The 23271-nt window shown below is 39.8% G+C and overlaps 1 protein-coding gene across 1 annotated transcript; it reads left to right on the top strand.

Moving 5' to 3' along the window:
* The first annotated feature begins 588 nt into the window (after positions 1 to 588).
* bmp3 (bone morphogenetic protein 3) lies at positions 589 to 23054 on the top strand. Its single transcript, XM_063043528.1, has 3 exons — positions 589 to 1456; positions 14051 to 14961; positions 18620 to 23054. The coding sequence occupies exons 1-3, from the start codon at positions 1165 to 1167 to the stop codon at positions 18809 to 18811; spliced, it is 1395 nt and encodes a 464-aa protein (XP_062899598.1). The 5' UTR covers positions 589 to 1164; the 3' UTR covers positions 18812 to 23054.
* The last annotated feature ends 217 nt before the right edge of the window (positions 23055 to 23271 follow it).

Below are 23271 nucleotides of genomic sequence, written 5' to 3'. Positions count from 1 at the left end.
GAGGCAGATCACACACTCAAAGCCCAGAATAAGCCACACGATTCTCCGTGCATATCAGAATCAGCTTTGTCGATTATTTTTTTCCTCCTAATCTACGCTGTTATTTATAGGATGAGTCGGAGAGGGTTTAGATTGTATTAACTGTCAATAATCTCACGGGGAGCAGTGGAGGTGGTTCTTTTGTTAAAGAGAAATGACAACCAACATAACGCGTTATTTGTGAAATGTAAGCCTGCACTCGCGTTAGCGCTGTGCAAGTTTAACTCAGGGACGTGATTAGGGAGCGAGGGCGAGTTAACTGCCTCTTGCAGAATTAGGGAATAAAAAAATCGCCCAAAACAATGTTCGTAATGCTCATTCAACCATAAACAAAGCGTGTGGGAAAACGGTCTTTGCTGCTCCCCATAAACTTTGATAACATGTCTCATATCCTCCCTGTACTCACAACAAAGATTTTATTGATTGGTTAGAAATATACGTTGGCGAGGGATTCAGGAAGTGGGCAGAGTAATTAATCTCACCTCGAACTTCCTACAGCAGAAACTGGCGTAAAAGAGGCTGGTGGACTCCGAATTACTAGATACATCAAAACTGAAGTACTTGCCGAAAATAGTAATAACCGTTTACACATCCCACCGTCCAGCGATATTCATATTAAATAGCCAGAGATATGTGGGCGCAATTTCAAATCGTTCAGGCCAGATTTACAAGTTCCCGTACCAGCCAAATAATACCGTGTAACCTTTCGCCGTCTATCTGACAATGAGCTGTAGGATCTGAAAATCGGGTCTATCACCTCTCGACATCTGAGATGCAGTTGGCTTTTTGAAGTCTGATTTCATTTAAAGGAGTGAAGCAGTGTGATTGGTCGGGCCGAAGCTCTGCCCTGTGCTAGGACACATAACACAGTGCGTCTGCACTCAGATAGGAAGAGAACTGCCGAGTCCGAAAGAGACAGAGACGACAGCCCACCGGCATCAGTGCGAAGCAAGTCGCACACATCAACACACGCACACACCGGGCAAAGTCATCCTCTCAGCCGTCAGATACCTGCGGCCGCTGCAGGACAGCCCTGGAACTTCCCGACAGAAAGTGACAAAAGCAAACCCTTCCTTTGCTGACTGTCGAACTGTCTTGCAGATTTGTGCGTAGTTTCAGAAGAGAATGGGCAGATTTCGTGCGCTGGCGTTTGTGTGCGTCGGATGGACCTGCTTAACTGCGGCATTCTCGGATCTGCTGCAGGAGCATATCCGCGGGCTGAGGGGAACTTCTGGCTTGGGTGAGAATTCGACCGAGACTGCTTCCTCCCGGAAGGAGAGCACCGCCGTCTCCAAGACATCAGACCTGCTCCAGGACACAATGTCGGAGCACATGCTGATGCTATATGACAAGTATAATAAAGCTGGCTACCAGTTTAAGGATGGAAACACAGTCCGTAGTTTCAAAGCTAACTTGGGTAAGTAGAGAGAGATGGTTTCACGCGGGAAGGATGGAGACAATGTGCCATCACTACAGGGAACGTACTCATTCACAGAACTCTTAAATTCCCACCGGCGGGGTTTACCCTGGTCTGAATCATTAGTCAGGAACTCCCAAAAGGAGCCAACAAATCTGGAAGGCACAAAGACTGCAGATGAACGGCTATTGGTAATCAGTCAATAAATGAGTCAAACTAGGAAGACTGCTCTTGATACCGATAGCTGTGGTAGTAATGTTCCCGCGTCCGCTGATTCCGGTAAATGTGATGTGAATGGACTATTCCGTGACACCAATGGTTCAAGTTTAAGTTCAAGATTGTTTAATGTCTTTTCCAGTACACAAGAGAGCGAAATAATTGTTACTCCGGAGCTGAAGCACCACAACAACACAATAAGAAAAAGCACACAATAATACTAATAAAACACAATAAATATAAATAGCAAAGATAGCTTATATTGATTGTATATTTATAAAGTGACGCTAGGTCTGTACATAAGGTGACTAATAAGGTACAGACGGCTGTGGGTGTGTACAAGAGGGTCAGTGGGTGGAAGTGTTGATCAGCTTTACTGCTTGGGGAAAGTAACTGTTTTTGAGTCTGGTGTCCCTAGTGTCAATGCTTTTAGCATCTTCCCTGATGGGGATGGGAAAAGTTGTTTGTGAGCAGGGTGCATGGGATCCTTCTTGATATTACTGGCCTTTATGGCACCTTTCTGTATCTATGTCCTTGATGGTGAGTAGCCTGGTGCCAGTGATGGTCCAAACAGTTTTGCCTACTGGTTGTAGAGTGTTCCTGTCCACTGCAGAGTGGTTTCCATACCATGCTGTGATGCAGCTTGCTAGGATGCTGACTACTGCACACCTGTAGAATGATGTGAGTATAGATGTTACTTTAATCCCATTACCTTCAATTTGCACTTAGTCATCTGAGTTGGAGTTTGATCAACATATTCCGCTCTCTTCAGACAGTCTGATCAGAGCACACTATAAAGTACTGGATTAAATGTCCTCCACCTTCCCAGCCTCGGGGCATCAGCTGTTAATTTTCCAATAATTTTTCAGTAGTGGTGACCCATAGATGTTAATAACTTGGTATCAAGTCAAGTTTAATTTACTCCCTGTGGCCAGGATACTTGTTAAACTCCAATTAGATTGAAACAGTATTATGTCCATCCAAGGTGTCAAAGGTAGCAGCACTGCATTCTTCTCATTTTCTCTTCCGCTGTGCTAGAGGTTATTCACTGGTCTGCAACAGTCAGCCACTGTTCCAATCAAGTAACCATGTCTAATACGTGAGCCAGAATAAGTGAATGCTGATGACAGCGCGAGTTCTTCCCTCAGAGAAGAAGTGCGGCAGTCAAGCACCCACACAGGCGCTGAACACGACTCATTACTAAATACAAATCAGGGCAAGATCTCTGGAGAGTTTTGTCCTCTCAGTAGTTCAGAAGCATTGAAGTGCCACCACTGCCTAGTCAGATAGCAACAATTCACCAAATAGAACGAAGGGCAATGAGGATTTTCCTGACCTGAACCTCAGTAATATAAAATCCATAACTGTTGTTTATTCTGGGGGGAACATAAAAAGATCATTTTCACAAGGCTGTAAACCCTGCAGTGCCCAATGTCCTACTTAAGATCACTGAAGCTTCATTTGCATACTGAGTAAATGGTTATGTTAACATTATGAGGGAGATTTGATTTAATGACTATAATCTAAAGTTTCAGATGGAATCATAAACTATGGAGCAAAGCTCAAGCAGATTGTAAATATTTGAATATCAAGATTAGATTAGAGCTTTGAGATTAGTTCCAGGTAGATTTTTCTGTATTTTGTTATCTAAGTTGGTTTGGCTGTGATTGAGTGTCTCCTTCTTATTTCTGATTACAGTGCTAATTCCATAATTAGCTAGCACATTCCCATTTCACCAAAGTTCATACAGAAATTGCATACATAGGCTTTGTTAGTTGGCATGCATGGTAGAATCTGTACCTGTAATTAGAATTGTGCTATTATTCAATGTTGGCTCTCAATTACGTTATTTATGGAAGCACTTATTGATAACAAAAGTCACAAATCAGGGATGAAAAGGGCCAGTGAAAATCATTACAGTTAGTTTGGCAGTTCTCAAGATCTAAAATTTCTTGTGTTTATCTGATTTTAATTAAAATAAAATAAAAATGCTGGAAATACTTAGCAGGTCAGCAGCATCCGTGGAGAGAGAGAGACAGTTAATTTTTCGACTGAGAAGCTTTCATTTTGCGCTTTAAATGGGTGGGCTTTTTCGGACACTACGTTGCCATTCAAACCAGTGATTGATAACTACTATTTAGGATACTCCATATTTAGGCATTAATTGCAATTTCCCTTGTATGAAACCATCGCAAAGTTTTAGCTTTTGAATCTAGAGCTGATGTTCCCAACCTGGGGACCACGGACTTCTTGCATAATAGTATTGGTCCATGGCATAAAAAAGGTTGGGCACCCTGATCTAGAGTGACTGTAAAACAGTTTCTAATCTTGCTACACCATCACAAAAAGAAGAAAACTCAAAGAACCATTCAATTGACATTAATTTGACAAATATCTGCCTCAGTGAAAGTCTGAGGACAATTTTTCTGTGTGCCTTCATAATCAAGATTTAGTACTTGATGACTTAAAGAGATAACAGAACTTTTCTTTAAGCTCTGTCACGCACACATTCATATGAATGGATGAGCTACAGGTGACCCATACCCATGCGAATGCAACAATAGCTATTGCCTTGCATAAAGTAGTGTGTAATCTTTTAGTCAATGCACTCCACTGTTGCATGCCGCATGTTGACCAGAAATGTAAATGCTCAGAGAGCAATAAAAATTGTGTTTGTGTTTCACTACTTTAAACAGGGAAATGGTAATTTCAATCTGTCTTAATTCTGCTGGTTTATTATTATAACATTTGCTTTTCAGTCTGTTTCATTTCTAAACAACTACTCTCAAACTGAATTTTATTTCTGTGCAACCAAAGACTCTCTTAAGATAGTACAACTTTTTTCCTCTATTTAATACCAACTGGAAAGTAAATGACAAATTTCATGAGGTAGCATGTCATATATTAATATATTAGGCTTCATGCTCTCATTGCATCCAATCCACCAAGTCTGACGTGTTCAGAAGTGAGGTTTTTCCAATTCAGAACACTATTGAATTGTAACACGATTTTAGGAAGCTAATTTTAATGGGGAACGAGCTCCCCCTATCAGCAATGCTTTTTTGGTATATAAATTAGCCCTTCTCACACAACTTTTTAACAGAAAAAAAAAGGTGTACTTTTGTTACTATCCCACAAATCAGAACTTTTCAGGAAGTCATCTATAGCCAGAAATGATTGTGGTGGAAATAACTGTGCATAGATTGAGTAATCGGGAGAAGATTAGGCATGCAATCATAAAGAATTTTTGTACCTCAATAGTCCATCAGCACCTCGAATAGAGAAATAGAGTTAATGTTTCAGGATGATTAGCTTTCATTAGAATGAGGAAATGCCAGCAATCGAGCTCTTTTTTTAAACTTTTAAGTAGGGAGAGAAAAGAGAAGGGTTTGGTGGGACTGCAACCAGAGGTCATGGGTTAAGGGTGAAAAGTGAACATGAGGGGAAACTACTTCACTCAGAGATTTTCTGAGAGCGTGAAACAGGTTGCCACACAAGTGGTGCATGCAAGCTTGAGTTCAACGTTTAAGTGAAGTTTGGATAGGTACAATGATAGTTGGGGCATGGAGGGCCATGGTCCCAGTGCAGTTCAATGGGAGTGTGCAGCTTAAATGGTTCAGCAGAGTAGATGGGCCGCAGGCCCTGCTTCTGTGCTGTACTTTCCTATGACTCTATAAAAGGAGTATTTGTGATAGCTAGGGTCTATAAGAGAATGAATGACACAGTAATTCTGGTGCCAGCTGAGAAACAGTGATGACGTCTTATTAATTGCAGCTGATCTATCTGGAGGAAATGTAAGTAGAAAATTTAGACACTCTCCTAATTATTTAAGAGTTCCAAGAACTATCTGTTTTGACAGGTCAAAAACTCTATTGGCTGAAATATCAAAATATCCACTGGTAGGTTAATTAGCGACAGATTAGTATAGATCTCATCAAATTTTAGTTAGAATTAGTTAATTAGTAGAGATATGTACGACAGACTCAAAACATTCTGGACCACAAACTTGCTGGATCTCAGAATGCTGGAGTAGAGAGCTGCTGGTTAAATAGCTGCATTAATTATATGCTGGTGAAATCTGGCAGTGGGGGAGATAGGAAAATCAGTATGCAGTCGATTGGCATTTAAGGGAGAGAATAGCTTACAGGGAAATGTGAAGGAACTGCATAGATGGAATTGCTCCAAGAGCCAGCATAGTCTTCACAGCCAAATGAGCTACTGCTATGTTTTTATGAGGAGGGGAAAAAAGTGGTGGAACCTTGGCTTAAGAAACTGAGCCAGATGGTGGAAATGCTTCACAGATCAGGTATCATCGTTGGGAAGAGAGAAAAACAAACCTAATTTTACTGGCCAGTTCTGATGCAAATTAGAAAGTCTGGTTACCTAAACTAGTTGAATTCAATGTTCCACACATCAAAGTTGCTGGTGAACGCAGCAGGCCAGGCAGCATCTCTAGGAAGAGGTACAGTTGACGTCTCGGGCCGAGAATGTACCTCTTCCTAGAGATGCTGCCTGGCCTGCTGCGTTCACCAGCAACCTTGATGTGTGTTGCTTGAATTTCCAGCATCTGCAGATTTCCTTGTGTTTGCGTGAATTCAATGTTAAGCCTTTGGGGTTGTAATGTTCTTTGCTGGACAATAAAATGGCCTCTCTGCATCAGTCAAGGAGCATTTTTTGGAGGTCAATATCAGTGATGGGAACTGGAGTTGGATGGAAAATTTAAGCTCAAATATTAACAACCTGAAGCAAGGCATTTTGCAATGCTATCAATTTATTAACATTTGGTTTCTCTAATGTAGAAAAGACCACATCATGAACAGCTGATACTAAATTAGAAGAAGTAGAAGGATTTTGTTTACCTGGGTATTAGAAAAGGCAAAGTTAGAGGGTGGGGGTTGCATGTTTTGCAATTGCATGCAAAGACAATATGAGGTGAGGAGAAGGTCTTGGCAGAAACAGAAGACTGAACCAGGGATTTGCGGAGGGAATGCTCAATTCACAGATTAGAAAGATGATCTGTGAACACGTGATCTTATGGGAGAGGACAAGGTGAGTTTTCCTTACTCCTGGGTCGAAGGATAGGCATATCAGTAGGTGCACAAACTGCGAGAACAAGATCAGCCAGAGGGAAAACAAGGGCCCTCAGAGCATCCTTAAGTGACAGGGAGGTGTAGGTTCATGGTGGAGGTTAGACAGCAGGGGTCGGTCATGGTGGAGATCTTCATATAACAGAAATCTTCAGAAACGTACCAGAGGTAATTAGGAAGAAACCTGACGAGGGAAAAATAATACCAAGTTGAGGTAGGAAGAAATGAATTCTGCAGAGCAAGAACAGAATCAAAAAGGCAACCAAACTACTCCTGCAGATAGTCCTCTCCTGGCAAAGAGGCAGCATAGATGAATTGCAAAAGTTGTCCTTTGATAACGTAATTCAGCTATGCTTCATTCCAGCAATGCTGCACACCAGGAGCAATGTAAAGCCCTAAAGCTCAAAGAAAAGCTCACATAATTGCACCACATTTATTGTGCCAAGCAACAAGCTGCTCTTAACTAATCCTGAGACCCTCTATGGGATGTTTACCGGTTTAAAGTAAAGGAGCATAACTTTCATGATAAAATTTTGAATACGTAAGAAAGCAGTTGGACTAAAAATTGATTTTAGATACTTTCCCTATTTTGAAGAACATTAAAGCCAATACGGTTGACAGCTTTCCTTTACCCATCTTGGAAGCACTCTGGTGGTGTGCTAGTCATTAACAAAAACTCCTTCAATGATATAAGATAGTAAATTATTATATATAGTTCGTCCACATGAAGTTCACTTCTTGTGAAGATGTTGTTGATGAGCACTATGCAAGTACTTTCATGGTAATGTATAAACAAGTTGAACTCAAATATTTGGAAACCCAAGAGAAACCAGAGATGGGGAGCAAGACAGAGAGTCTCCAGGAACTGCCTCACCTTGGTTTCACCGTGGATAGGACTCAACACCTTTTAAGGTAACAACAACATTTTTTCAACCAATGTCTGATCCAGGAAAAATTTTCATATTTGGGCATCTATTTATCACTGGCATTGATAGCATTTGAAGAGGGATCTCGTGCTTTCCCAGTGTGCATGATGAATAAACTCTTCTCGGGCTTTCAGCCCGGTTCAGGTATCAGTTATAACCAATGTTTCGATGACAAACTCTGCCATCCCTAATGAAGATGGCAGCGTTTGTCATTGAAACGCCAGTTATAATCAATACCTGTACTCGGCTGGAACCTGAGAACAGTTTATTCATAATGATAGCATTTGTTCTCCATCTCTAACTGCCTCTGGAAAAGGAGTGGTGAGACAATTTCTTGAACAACTACATTTGTTCAGGTGTAGATAGAGGCACATGTTTTGGAATGAGGGGTTTCAGGACATATTCTTCAGAAAGGAACAATTCCAATGCAGGATGCAGTGTAATTGGTAGAGGAACCAATGGTTGGTAGATGGTGGCCATGTGAACCTGTAGCCATTATCCCACTTGATAGTAGAGATGACAAATATCAAAGTAGCTAATACAAGTAGCTCCATTTAAATATAAAAATGGATTTTGAAAACTTATATAGATGTGTAAAAAGGAAAAAAAAGGACAAATTATGTTGGTCCATTACAGACCAAAAAAGAAAGAATGTTATTGTGGAGTAAAGAAATGGCAAAGAAACTAAAGAAATACTTTGTGATTACCTTCATTGAAAGAAATACAGAAAATTATGGAAAAACTAGTGTATAGTAAATGAAGAATTCAAATTGGAGAAATTAGTGGGTCAATAAATGAATACATTACTGAGACCTTAGAACTTGTCTTGAAGGAGGTGGCTATGGGGATAATAAATACACTGGATGTCATCTTTCAGAATTCCACAGATTGTAAAATATTCTCACAGATTGGAAGGTAGGAAATCTAAGTCCAGTATATAACAAATGAAATAGGTGAGGAGTGTGGAGGTGGTGAAGAGAGAAGATGGGAAAGCGCACATTATTAATAGGATAATGCTAGTACCCATCATTAAGAAAGTAGTAAAAGAACACCAAAGAAAATAATTTGAATTAAGTTGTGTCAATGAAAACCAAAAAGCTACAGATGCCAAAAAGAGAAACATGGTTAACACATCAGGCCAAACACCATTCAACTTTTTCTCTTTGCATGGGTGCTGCCTAAATCTGCTGACTGTTTCCAGCACTTGCTGTTTTATTTTGGGCTGAGTCGGTACAGTTTTTGAATAGGATATTATATTTGATGTTTATTAGATTTTTGAGGCTGTAATTGCTAGAATTGCAACAGATGGAACCAGTGGATGTGTACTGGACATTCTGGTAGTCATTAATGTGTCACACAAGATTATTAGAGAGAATCAGAGCTCATAGCCTAGTGGGCAATATAGTGGCAGCCACAGGCAAAGAGATGGAATAGGTAGGCAATTCCTAGATTTAGAATCTGTGATTAATGGGTGCTGCAGGGATCAGTGTTGAGGCCCAAGTTGTGTGGATGAGTACAAAAATAACTTATCGAGGCTCGCACATGATGCAAAGCTGGGTTGCAAGGAGAATGAGAGGAGACATAAGCAGGCTAATTGAAAGGTCAAGGGCATGGTAAATTGAATAGAATGTAGAAAAATGTGTGTTGGTATTTAAAGGGGCTTAGATAAACACTCACTGAATGTTAACAAGTAAAAGGAAGGGAAATGGCGTGCTTGTCAATACTGCAAGTGGATTTGAGTACAAAAGCAAAAACATCTCAGTGTAACTAGGATCTTGGTAAGAAGTGCCTTAAGTATTGTGTCCAGATCTTGTCTTCTGCAGAAAGAAGGATACATTTGTGATAAAGGGAGTGCAGCAAAGGTTCACCATATTGATTACTGGAGTTGGATGTTCGGCTGATGTGGAGAGATTACACAGACTGAATGATATTCTCTGGAATTTTAGATAATCAGAGGTGATCTCATGAAGATATATGAAATTCTGAAGGGGCCTATAGAGTAAATGCAGAGTTGATACTTCATTTACTTATTTGAATTTATTTATGGAGATACAGTGCAGAATAGGCCCTTCCAGCCCTTCGAGGTGTGTGGCCCAGCAACCTCGATTTAATCCTAGCCTAATCACAGGACGGTTTACAATGAACAATTAACCTACCAACCAGTAGGAGGAAACAGAGCACCCAGAGGAAACCCACACGGTCACAGGGACAACATAGAAACTTCTTAGAGGCAGCAGCCGGAACTGAACCTGGGGTCTCCTGTACTGTAAAACGTTATGCTAACCCCTACGCTACTGTGCTGCCCCACCACAGGTTTCTCCATCAACCCTCCACCGAGCCCATCCCTGCATTCGTTTTCTGACAGGGACATTTGGAACTTGAGGTCACAGTCTCAAAATAAGACGTTAAGACTGAGAAATGAAGAAACTTCCTTCTATGGAAAATAGTGAATATTGGGTATTGGGAATTCTCTACCCAAGAGGGCTGTGGAATCTCAGTCACTGAGTACATTTAAGATTGATAAATTTTTGGATATTTAAATGTATCAAGAAATTATATAGAGTTGGTGCAGAACAGTGACATTGAGAGAGAAGATCAGCTAGGATCTGTGAATGGTACAGGTGCAAAGGTCAAAACTGCCTACTTGTTGCTTCTAACAACAGGAATTCTGCAGATGCTGGAAATTCAAGCAACACACATCAAAGTTGCTGGTGAACGCAGCAGGCCAGGCAGCATCTCTAGGAAGAGGTACAGTCGACGTTTCAGGCCGAGATGAAGTTTCCTGATGAAGGGTCTCGGCCTGAAACGTCGACTGTACCTCTTCCTAGAGATGCTGCCTGGCCTGCTGCATTCAGCAGCAACTTTGATGTGTGTTACTTGTTGCTTCTCCAGTTTTTGTAGATAGTGTGTACTACAGCTATGGTGACTGAGGGAATACATATTTAAACTGGGACCCAAGGTAGGGTACCAGTCAAGTGGACTGCTTTGTTCTGGATGATGCCAAGCTATTTGAGTTGCATTCATCCAGGTAAGCAGAGTGCATTGCATCACATTCCTAATAAAAGTCTTGTGGATGTTGCAAAAGCTGAGGTGTTGGGAGTTGAGCCACTTGCTGCCGAATGCCCAGCCTCTTAGCTGTGCTCTTTACAAGCACACGTCTCAAAGCCCTGACTGAGGAGAGATTAGTGGGAACTCGGGTAGACATGATGCTCTTTCAATCATCTCACCCTTTGATTGATATCCAGATGAAAGCCCAAGTCCTGTGTAAGCGGTAATAAATAGAAAATGGGGAAGAGATCCAGATTCTGCCTCAACCTTCATCTCTCTGCCCCAAATGTGATATAATACCAAAATATTTGCAGATTACTTATCTGCACTTCTAAGTAATTTATTAATGCACTGAGGTGTTTCTAAACATTGTGATGAATTCTGATAAAGATGAAATTTTCTTTGCACAAGATGACTTAAGTATCTTTTGTGATAACTGTTTCCCTGTTGTAACTAAAAACTGGCAGCCATTTCAACTCTATGAATGACTGGGAATAGTTTTATCTTAAGGCTGTCTTGTACAGTATTCCCCCATGAGCTTTGTAATTTTGAATATTCAAGAATAGTTTACCTCTGTCAATCTTTTCTAATGTTTTAGCATATATCTCTGATTAAGCATTCTATATTTAATTCCAGGGACAAATACATCTGGAATACAATTCACTGTTGTTGGTTGTTGTCAGATCCACACCTGACTAAATTTGAGACGTGCCAGAATTCATGATTATTAGCTCAATTGCGCCATCTTGTGTAGAGCAGGAGGAATAATCCTAGTTCCAGTCAAAGATGCTCCTGGTCACTGCACTTCCTTGAAATAACTCATGGCACATCAACTACAGTCGATCACTTCAAACAATGGTCAAGCATAGTAACCAGTTTGTGAATTTCAGGACAGTAAACACAATAAGAAAAGAATAAAACACAGAGCAACACACTCAAAGTGCTGGAGGAGAGTTAGGCAGCATTTACGGAGAGCAATAAACAGTCGACATTTCAGGCTGAGACAATTGATCATGACTGGCAAGGAATGTGGAGAAGCCAGAAATAATTTTAACGTTGAAGGGAGAATAAGCTGTAAAATTAGTGTACCATGTTTTATTCTGGTTTAACTCCTTAATATTCCATCTGATCACCCAAGATAAAAGGATGAAGTCTCTGTTTAATATTTAATCTGAAGTTCTTTTCCGGCTTTGCACTACACTGAAATTGCATTCTAAATGATATACTAGAACACCTGGAATAAAACTGATGTATATTGTATCATTAGCATGACAATGTCTTGTGCCAGTGTTGATATTTTGTAAATATTTTGACAATTATTATACTTGTTTCATCCTAATCTTTTCTCATATGTTGATGGTAGGCCTAAGTCAGTTTAAGTCCTCTTTAGCAGAGCTTTTCTCCTATGACAAAGTGGAAATTTGCACTGTTTGCAGCCATTGAAATTCATTAACTTGACATCACAAAGAGGTTTACGTGTAAGATACCAACTCAGGGGCCACTTTATTACATACCTGCTCTACCTAATATCCTGGCCACTGAGTTTGTGGTGTTCTGCTGCTGTAGCAATCCACGTTAAGGTTCGATGTGTTGTGCATTCAGTGATGCTTGTCGTGCACACCACTCTTGTAATATGTGGTTATCCTAGTCACCGTCGCCTTCCTGTCAGCTTGCAGCAATCTGCCCATTCTCCGCTCATCTCCCCCTATAACAAGCCGTCTTTGCCCACAGGGGTACCGCTCACTGGATGTTTTTATTTTCCATGTCATTCTCTGTAAACTCTAGAGACTGTTGTACGTGAAAATCCCAGGAGATCGGCATGTTTTTGGGATATTTAACCCACCCCATCTAGCACCAACAATTATTCCCAGTCAAAGTCACTCAGATCATATTCCTTCCTCTTTCTAATATTTGCCCTGAACAACAATGGAACCTCTTGACCATGTCTGCGCGCTTTTACGCATTGAGTTGCTGCCACATGATTAGATATTAGCATTACCAAGCAGGCGTACAGGTGTACCTCATCCATTTAAGAATCATGTCTACTTTGGAGTACAGGAGTTCATTGGAGGATTGAGAGAATATTGTTCCATTGGATGAGATATTAAATTTAGGCTGTATATCTTTTTTAAAAAAGACTGACATTAATCTGAAAAAGAGCAGGTGAGTCTACTTTCATATCTTCAGACAACATTGTGAAAACTAGTTAACTGCTCACGCTTGTTTGTGCAAGTAAGTTGTGTCTAAGTGGCCACTGCATTTCAAATGTGAATACTTCAGAGCTACATTGTTGGCTCTCAAAGAGTCTCCATATAAATAAATACCTTTATTTTCTAAAATAAGTTGCTGAGAGGCGTGGAGTGGACCCCATGTTCCATAATATCCTGATCAAATTCTTTTATTGTCCCTACCAAGCCAAGCTGACCTTTCTGGGTTTACGCTTAGGCCTTTGTGAGATAGGTGGCTGCGTTCCAGCTGTCAGCTACAATAAAGACTTACATAAAATCAGTCAGGCCCACTGTCACTTTGGCAGTGTTGTCAACTGTTTTCTTTATTCACGAGTGAGGCTTCAACCATCAGTTTTCTGAGTAAGAGATACAAACACTGATCTGAACACAGACAATTACTGAAGAGTCAAGATTTGGAGATACTGATGAAAAATCTATGGTTCAAAGTCATAGCTAATTTGCAATGCTGATTATCACGATGTAAGGAGCCCTTGATGTACAAATGAGTGAAGGTCAGACAAATGCAGCATAAAAATGTATAAATAATGCCTCATCGTGGCATCAAGTGATTTTAATCATCATTGAAATATTGTACAAAGATTAATTGTCAACTAATATGCTAATACAAATTTACATTTATTAAATACTCACATTGAAAACACATACAAAATGCTGGAGGAACTCAGCAGGTCAGGCAACATCCACAGAAATGAATAAACAGTTGACGTTTTGGGCTGAGACCCTCAGAAGGACCGGAAAGGAAAGAGGAAGAAGCCAGCTTCTTCCCTTTCCCTTTTCAGCTCTGATGAAGGGTCTCAGCTTGAAAAGGTTGCCTGTTTATTCCTTTCCATGGATGCTACCTGACCTACTGAGTTCCTCCAGCATTTTGCATGCGTTACTTTGGATTTCCAGCATCTGCAGAATCTCTTGTATTTATGAGTCCAGTGAGTTACTTTGAAGTTATACTTTGATGTGAAGTGGGCACTTAAAACTATCTGAATAATACTAATGAAACTGTGTAATGTCATGGTGTGTGTGTGTTTTATATTACCAGACACTTTAACTTTTATTGTTCTGTTGTAATTATAGGATGGATTGGAGGTAAACAGATACAGTTATTTAATCTGACCTCTCTAGCAAAATCAGAAGTTATTTTGTCCGCCACTTTACATTATTATGCAGGCGAGCTTCAGCTTGCAAACAACACAAGGATGTGCCCTCACTTAAATGGCTGCAAACATCGCTTCCACAGAAAACAAGTCAACATTGACCTTTCCATCTGGGTTTTTGGTATTGTCAACAATAATACCAGAATTCTGGGCCATTATATAATAAATACATCTACATTTTATCGAGATTTTCTCTCTTGGCAGTGGAAAGACATCACACGAGCTGTTCACAACGCCAGGTCAAATGATGGCCTGTTGATTGGAATTGAAATGATGTCATCTGGTCCAACCTTTTGGAAGCAGTTGTTTTCAAAGCTTCCACCCTATATGCTGGTGTACGCGAATGATTCTGCGATTTCAGAACTGGACAGTGTGGCGAGCACCCTTCGGAGACAGCAGGGATCAATTGTTACCAAGATGCAGAATTTCAGAATCAGTGCTGTAAACAGAACATTTGAAATGAGGAAGAAACGGTCCGCTAACTTACTCCTGCCATTGCGTAACAATGAGCTACCTGGAGCAGAGTATCAGCACAACGAGGCGGACGCGTGGGACACGAGGAAGCCTTATAAAAAGCTACATCCTCGGCCGACAGACCAACAGAAGAAGGGAAAACAAAGGAAGGGTACCAGACAGAAATCACAAACTCTACAGTTTGATAAGCAAACGCTGAGAAAAGCCAGACGGAGACAATGGAATGAGCCCAGAAACTGTGCCCGCCGCTACCTGAAAGTGGATTTTGCAGACATTGGATGGAGTGAGTGGATAATCTCCCCTAAGTCTTTCGATGCCTACTATTGTGCAGGTGCTTGCCAGTTCCCTATGCTAAAGGTGCGTGTTTGTTTTGCTATATTTGAATTATTTCGCTCCTTCTTGATATCTCTAAACTTCACCAAGTTGGCAAGAAGCTAACTCTCAGTACATGTTTATGCAGCCATCTGATAGAGGGTATATAGGAATCACCTTAATAACAATATACTGTACAGTTGAGGAAGCTTTTTCAGTTCTTCAAGCTTATCATATATTTGATTTAAACAGTTCTATGTTATGTTAATAAAGAGATTAACCTATTTATTTTGAGTAATATCTCAATTATTTGAGAGCAGAGGGAAACTCAAACTGAATAAGCTCATATTTGTGAGGTAAGGTTGTTAGGCAAAGCTGTGCCAGTTTTCAGCAAACTGAAAAATTGTCCAATCTATAAATGGTACTGATGATAAATTTAATAAATGTGGTGGACCCGATTCGGTAGCTGCTGGAATTACATGAGGGGATTCCAAGACGCTTTTAACGCGCATCCATGTAGTAAGCCTCCTCTGTGCAGCCCAGTAATTCTGTTGACCAAGAGACCAAAAATGCTGTTCCCTATTTGGATGCTTCATTAGGAGGCTTCCGTTGTGAGCAGGCGAATACAGTAAAAGCTCCCTTGCATGCTTAATCCTAAATTGAAACCTTTGAAGAGAATATGCATTGTGATTTAAGCAGGTTCAGGCAATCGCTCAAGCGAGAAATGAAGCTATCCTGGTTAACTGAGAAGCAAGGTTCAAAGCAGAAGAGTGCCTTTTTGGTTCCACGATGCCTTGGAGGCCTTGTTGGAGCAGCCAGGATGAAGAGAGATCCTGTTTCCCTAGGGTCCAGAAAGCCCACCACAAACATAGTCAGTGGGTAGGGAAATAAATAGCTGCGGCGGTCAGTACCAGAAAGTGAGATCTGGGGATAAAATGCTACAGAAAGTTCAGTGCCTTGGCTGCATCAGTGGCTGAGTCTATAATGCTTTCTCTCACCAATTGTGCTACTAGCCTCTGACGCTCGCAAATGACTACATCCTTATGACTCAGCTGCCAACAATTTCTCTCAGTCAGGACTCATAACCAACACACATTTGCTCAGCTGCACTTTGACACACTAAATACAGCCGTAAGTCTCACACCCTTTTATACTTGTATACATTGGCAGTTTTTCAAAACCAATAACTGCATCATTGAAAAGCATTGCACAACACTTCCCTTTCCACGACAAGGTGGTAAACTACCAGCTGCACAAGCAGGCTGTTATAGATATACCTGCATGTCCTAAATCAGTAGAGTAGATGGTGCTTGCCATTTTCAGATGACCATTGTTGAGGCTGGAGCATCAGCGTTTAGCTGAAAAAACTTAAAGATGACCTAATCCTATTTCTGCCTTTGACATTCAATATCACTGCCAGCCCATGATATGAAATGCAAGTGCAGTAAAAAAGGTCCCTCTTGCATCCTTTGCTCCTTACTTTATCTGCCAGAGAAGTGATGGTCAGCTGACATTGCATACTTGCAAAGCAGCATGCAGTGACAATTATGCAGGTTCCACTGCACCACACATGGGAGCAAGTGTGAGCTTAGCTGTGAGTTCAGATTGTCCCACCACGTGCAGGAGACCGCGGCTGTTCAGTACCCTGCCCTCCAAAGGACCACTAGGGTTATCGAGGGTAGTGGGTCTCTGGGACAAGGAGGTGCTATTGTCACCCAGGAAGAGATAATCTTTTTCTAACCCTCTCGCCTTATTGTCAGTGCCTTTGCTGTTGTCTGGCCTATTCTGCACTCATTCATGGGAAACGTTGTGGTCCACATCAGGGGATAGAGGGCCCAAAGTGGTCCTTCAATCCCTTCTGCAGTCTCCTCCATTGGTAGCCAGTAGCCTTCCCCAGCCATGCTGCATTTCTGGGAAGTACAACATTAGGATAGGCAAAGGTAAGGACTAAGGGAAGGGGCAAACCTGGGCAGCTTATGCACTGTATGCATGATTATATTGATAAAGATCTTTTGGATTGCTGATATGGCACAAAGGGATTTTGTCAGCAGGACGATTATGTGTCAGACTGATGCTGGATGCCAAGTTAGCTTGTGGCTACTGGAATCTGACATCACATGCCTATTAAAAAGATGCTCCCCAATGCACTTCCTTTCCCTCTTTCTCATATTCTGCTTGCTCCTGCTCCTCAGCTACTCGCTAGCCAGCTGGTTGTTTTTTAAAATGTGAACTTGTGTAGTATTCAAGATTGCAAGGCTCTTTCATCCACCTGGGCAATGGAAAAGATAACACAGCAGGCTGGTAGTCTGCACAACAGAGCATCATTACATTCATTGTAAGTAAGCTCGGGTTGCAGACTGGAGTCAGCAGCCTTGTCATCACCGGGTAGTTTTGATACCCAGTGATAACCCAGTAGTGTGCTGACAACTGACATAATGATCTGCCAAATAACATCTCCAAGATGACTGCAGCCTGCAAACTGGGGAGTGTTCTATTTACATAATTGCATCCAATTAGAAACCAGAGGATTAAAATCTTCTTCCACTTTGGTTTAAGGAAAATACTGAATAAAGTGTCCACAAAACATACACTCTGTCACCCTAGGCGACCGTGCTATCCTAGAAAAGCATTTGCTTTCTCCACCTGCAAGCTTCTCCAAAGAGAAAATTGGATAGTTGAATACCTTTGAATAGACAGCTTTGGTAATTAGCTTCACACAATAGTGGGGCACCTTTACACAAATGATGTCAAAAAAGTTCAATGTCATTCCACTGGTATGCTCCTGTTTGCCACCCATGGCAGGTTTCAGTGAGCGTCCCTTTATTGCAGAACCATCCTGCACGTTGTTCCTTGCTGAGACTCAGGAGGGCAGGTTGCTCCCTCAACAACCCCTCCTCCTCCCAGCAGTCCGGCCACTTCCTCGCAGCCTCTGCTCAATTTCCCAGTTAAGCTGCATTCGAGAGGAATGCCTCCTAATGTATCCATTTCTAGAGAGAGGTTAGTACAATCTTCCACTTAGCAGGAAGGTTTTTCAGAACCGAACAAACCCTCTCTGTAGATTCCTTCAATTTGAAATAACTGCATAAATCCCCACAGATACAGAGAACTGAAGCAACAGCACTAAGAAATCAGCCAACAATTCATCTGCAAGAAAGAGGTGCTTCCCTTAAATCGTGCAAACCTGGAGCAATTCAGCTCCTAAACAGGAATTTGGTAATCTTTCTTCATTAGAAGACATTAGCTAGAGAGATGAGTTTAGAAACGGTAACATTGTGGTCTCAGGTCAATGCTGAAACTAATTCATGTCTCAGTTTTCTGCCTTCACCTGTTCCTGGCCATTTTTCAGTAAATTATGCCAATAAGAATGGAATTCTGGCACACTAAACACACACATATACACAGATTCTCCATTTTAGTACTCATTGCCACCAATAATAAAAACTACCATCCAAATTGCCAGTGAACTCTGAGGTATTTCATTGGAACACAGAAATCAGAGAATCTTTAGGCGCATTCTGCCTTTCATTTGGAGATTGAGTAACCTGCAGGTTTACTCATCAACATGTTGGAAATTAAGGTACTGCTCCATTCAGTCAGTCAGACTGACTGGCTCCATTAAGTGTGCTTTATTGGCTGAATGAAAGTGTATGTACAAAAATTCAGAAGAGTTTGTGTGAAACGTTTTTCTCTTTTCTTCTTTCAGTCATTGAAACCCTCCAACCATGCTACAATTCAGAGTATAGTACGGGCAGTGGGTGTCGTCCCAGGAATACCAGAGCCATGCTGCGTACCCGAGAAGATGTCATCCTTAAGCATCCTATTTGTTGATGCAAACAAAAATATCGTCCTGAAGGTCTACCCAAACATGACAGTGGAATCATGTGCTTGCAGATAACTTCGCGGTCAGGATGTTGTTTGATTTTTGGGTTTGCACTTCAAATATTTTTGTTTTCCTTTTCTTTTTCATTTTGAATGAATAAAGGAAGTCTTCCAAAAAAATGAAACCCAATGGTGTCTTTGGATGAAAAGATTTGAAAGATAATTTATCATTTTCTAGAGACACCCCAACACCTGCATTAAAGGTGCAATTTTGTGAAGTGAAAACACATGGAAGGTACCAGAGCTCCTGTGTCTAGAATTCAGGTTCTGAAATGGAGCTCTATTTACTGTAGATCTGTTCTTAGTTTTTAAAGACAAATTGATAGAAATTGCCATTGCACTTCAGCAGATGGTCTTTGACGGCTGACATACAGTTAATTCCACTTCCCCCACCCACCAGCTCCTATCGGTTCCACCTTCAGCTAATCTCAAAGTGTGATGAACATTTTCAACTATCCTTTGCATTTTACTTTTGTACTATTAAATAACAAAGTAATTTGAAATATAACAGTTATGTGAATCAATGCAAGCGTATCGTCAACATATTTGTTAATTTACCTTTCAATTCACACGTTCTGTGCATAATGTTTTATTTAATTTTAATTGTCAACACTTTTTAATGCAACTTGCTGAAGATCTTGCATGATATTCAAGCAGCCTTTTTCAAACAAACAACTAAAATCTGTACTCCGAGGTGATGGACTTGTTGCGGGATGTTTTCTGGAGCTGCCAATAACTGGCCAGGTAAATCTGTATCACGTTAGGAAACAGTAGCAATTGCAGTGGATCAGAGGCACCCACTTGAAATACAAATGTTAAATCCCAGGAATTGTGTCATCGAGATTACCAATATTCGTGGTCAGTTAGTGAAAGGAATGCAACATTTCTCTTGACCCCTCAATATTCCCTCCTAATATTAATCTAATAAAAACTAGGGGAGATATGACCACTACAGCTACAAGATTTGCACTCTCCTAAGTCAACGAGTTGGTCTTATCAATAAAGTTACAGTAATGTAGTTGATGTAATTGGCCAACATGGCTCATCAATTAAAAAACTGTTAATAATTGTCATTTGCGAGGAGGTTCTATCATTCAACATTTAATATTGTTTTAACCAAGCAATTGTGTATGAATAAAAGCAATGAAACTCCAATAATCCTGATCTGCTTGTTCAGAAATCCTAGTGTTTTAGTATCTGACATGCAGGTTGCTAACTTGCAGTTCCTGCACTCCCTTTAAGTTTGCCAGGGCCCTGGTTCCTGCACTCCCATTAAATCTACAGCTTTTTTTTGGGGGGGGGGGGAATTTACAATACCTCTGTGTAACATATGTTTTTGTAAACAGTGAATTAAAAGTCTATTGAAACGTTAATAGAAATAACAGTGGGCAATCCAGAAAATCTGCCAATTTGGCAGTACCCAGAAGATCAGAGGATTTTGGATTAATGGAGTTTAAATCTCTGATAATCTGTTGTGCCACTAAAACAAACATACATCTCCTCTCTTACCACAATCCAAAGATGTAAGCAGCCCCACCAGGTGAGGAAATGATTTATGGGCACCTCCTCTATCTGCAGCTAATGCAGTCAGTGCTCCCATTGTGGCGTCCTCTAGCATTGCCAGGATTAGACCAGGTGACCAGTGTTCTGTCCGCAAAGGGTGCCCTGAACTCCTGACTGCAAACCATGTCAACTCCCCTTCCCATTCTCACGACAGCGTGTATATCCTTAGCCCTCTCCACTGTCACTGTGAAGCCCAATGCAAGCTATAAGAACAACTCCTCATTTTCTCAGTCTGAGTCTCTGACCCTGTCCCTCTCTCTTAGTTCCATCCACCATCCACTCACACACTTTGCCCACTGGCCTCCTCCCCCATCTGCCCTTCATCTCTCCATTAAATAATTTCCATTTTTACTTTTCTGACTTATCACATTCCAGTACTTGTAGTCTTTATGTCTCCATTTATCACCACCACCAGCTGCCCCCTGCCACATACCAGCCCCTGTCTCATCGCTCCCCCTCTCCTCTTTATCCTACCTGTTTGCCCTCTCAACTCCTAAATCCTGATGTTGGGTTTTGATCTAACATGTCAACAGTTCTTTTCATCTCCAAAGATGCTGCTCAGCTGCTGAGTTTCTCAGCAATTTGTATTTTTTTTAAACTAGGACAATATATATCCTTCATTAATTATACTTAACATATACTTAGACTTCAGCTTTTTTGAGCAGCTGTATTTGAAAATTATACATATTGCTGTAAGGAAGTAATTTGTGGGTATGTCATATCAATATACTTATAAAGAATAAAGGGAATGTTTGTTTCATCTTTAAGATAAAGATGAGCATGCTGAAGAATTAAGTGTGGTTTAAATTTAGCCATTGATGGAATTTCTATACATTTCAAATCAGAAATGAAGTGGTAGGCTTGGCCGCAGAGCACTACAATTAAGGTAGCTATGCTTACCCTTCAAAAGCACAACCTACGACACAGGATTACCTTTGCAAAATTTTGTAACTTCCTAATACGGGCATTGTCTATCTTTCACAGACAATTTGTCTATTGGCATTGATGCATAAATTCTATGGTATTGTTTTACTTTTGCCGCATGGATTTCAATTTGGTCTGCAACTATGTCTTAAACCACTGTTCAATTCCATTTATATCTTTAGTATAAAGATAATTTCAAGGAAAAAAAAAGTTGTAAATTATCAGAATTTTATAAAACTTACTGCATTTCAATTATCAGTGCAAACAAATATAAAAGTAATTGTAGGTGGAGAGAATTAATGTTGTGCCTTATTCAGAGCTAGGCTGCCACAGCAAGGAGGATTTTAAAAGCCATGAAATTTGGAGGTTTGAGGAAATCTTTTACATAGACCTAGAAACACATAGAATTATAGATATAAAACACTGACCTCCAAGAGCAAGCCTCATAGCATCAATTTCTAAATAAGCAGATATATATTCCAACAGACATAGTCTGTCCCTTACTGTTCCTTACAATAGAGGAAGACAGGCTTTTACTGTCTTCTATTATATATCACCTTAAATATTATTTATGCTAATATGCATATCTTTATTCAGTGAGTTTACTTCCACATTGATTCCAAAGATGAGATCAGTGTCAACTATTTTTACCACTTTATTTTATATCAGTAAATAACTTCATTTCTCTATGTAAGTATGAAATACTCAGCATTTTGGTAGAGGAAAATATTTTGGGATCATGTAAGAAAAAAATAATCAACCATGTAATTTTCTCATCAGTTTTTTAAAAATTCAAATATATTTTAACTATTTAAATAACAATTGAATGCATTGAATAATTTTAATATCAGTTTTGTAAATATTACTGTTTTGGAGTTGCTACAAACTTAGACTTGTTAAATTGTCAAAATCAATTGATCATTGAAGAACAATTAAACAAATATTTTCCATGTTCTTCCCATCAGATTTAGCTATTAGTTTATATTATTTTGAATAATTATGAATTAAATTGCATGCTTTTCTCTTATAATTGGAAATTGTGTGTGTGTGTATATATATATATTATATGGATAATTATTACAAAGGCATCTGAAGCAGTTTGCCTCTATTATTCTGCTTTATAAAAGCTTGAGCAAACTTACCAACTTAACAAAAACAATTCAATTTTAATTGGCGTAATCCTTTGTTATTAAAATGTATCAGAAGTAACAAAGTTTCCATTGTTAACTTTGGCTATAAAACAATAATATTTAATGATGGATAAGATCATATGGCTTCGTAGCTTAAGTGCATTTGTATATCTTTACCATATATTGCAATATATTTTCCATTTCCTTGTATTCTGGTTAGTCTCCTTTGGATTTGGCTGCAGCAGATTTTTTAAAAATCTAAACGTAATTCAATTGTAAAGAATTTCCTGTAAACACTTAGTTGCTATGTAATATTGTACAATATGTTTTAAAATAGTACATATTTGTATATGAAAGAGAATCATGTTGAAAAGCTTTTTTTAATTTATTTTATGTTTGGCTATGATTTCTTTCCCCCTTATTTTTGCACAGTTTCAAATTTTGGTTGCAATAATGTTTATTGAAGAGAACGGGAGAGTAATAATGATTGTTAGTTTCCTGAACACTACAAAGCATCTGAAATGAAACTGTGAAGGGCACATCACTACTGATATCTAAGCTTTCTTGTTTAATAGTGTTTTATTATATTAAAGGCAAACTTCCTCACAATCTTTGAAAAAGAATAAAGTTAGTTATGAAATTAACAATGTCATTATTTTCTGATGTTTCTTGGGAACTGAACTTTAATTATTCAGGTGTGATTTAAAAAGCTTGTTCATTTCCTTCCACTCTTCCTTCCTTGGATTGATTCATCTTTTTTAGCCTTATTACGTGTATATATATATTTCTTTTTCATTTGATCTAAAAGGTAATTTTCATCTCCATATTTACCCTGCCTTGAATACTCTGGGGTAGGGTA

The sequence above is a fragment of the Mobula hypostoma genome, chromosome 3 (genome assembly GCF_963921235.1).
Source record: "Mobula hypostoma chromosome 3, sMobHyp1.1, whole genome shotgun sequence".
Lineage (NCBI taxonomy): Eukaryota > Metazoa > Chordata > Chondrichthyes > Myliobatiformes > Myliobatidae > Mobula > Mobula hypostoma.
This window is presented reverse-complemented; position numbering and strand designations above follow the sequence as displayed.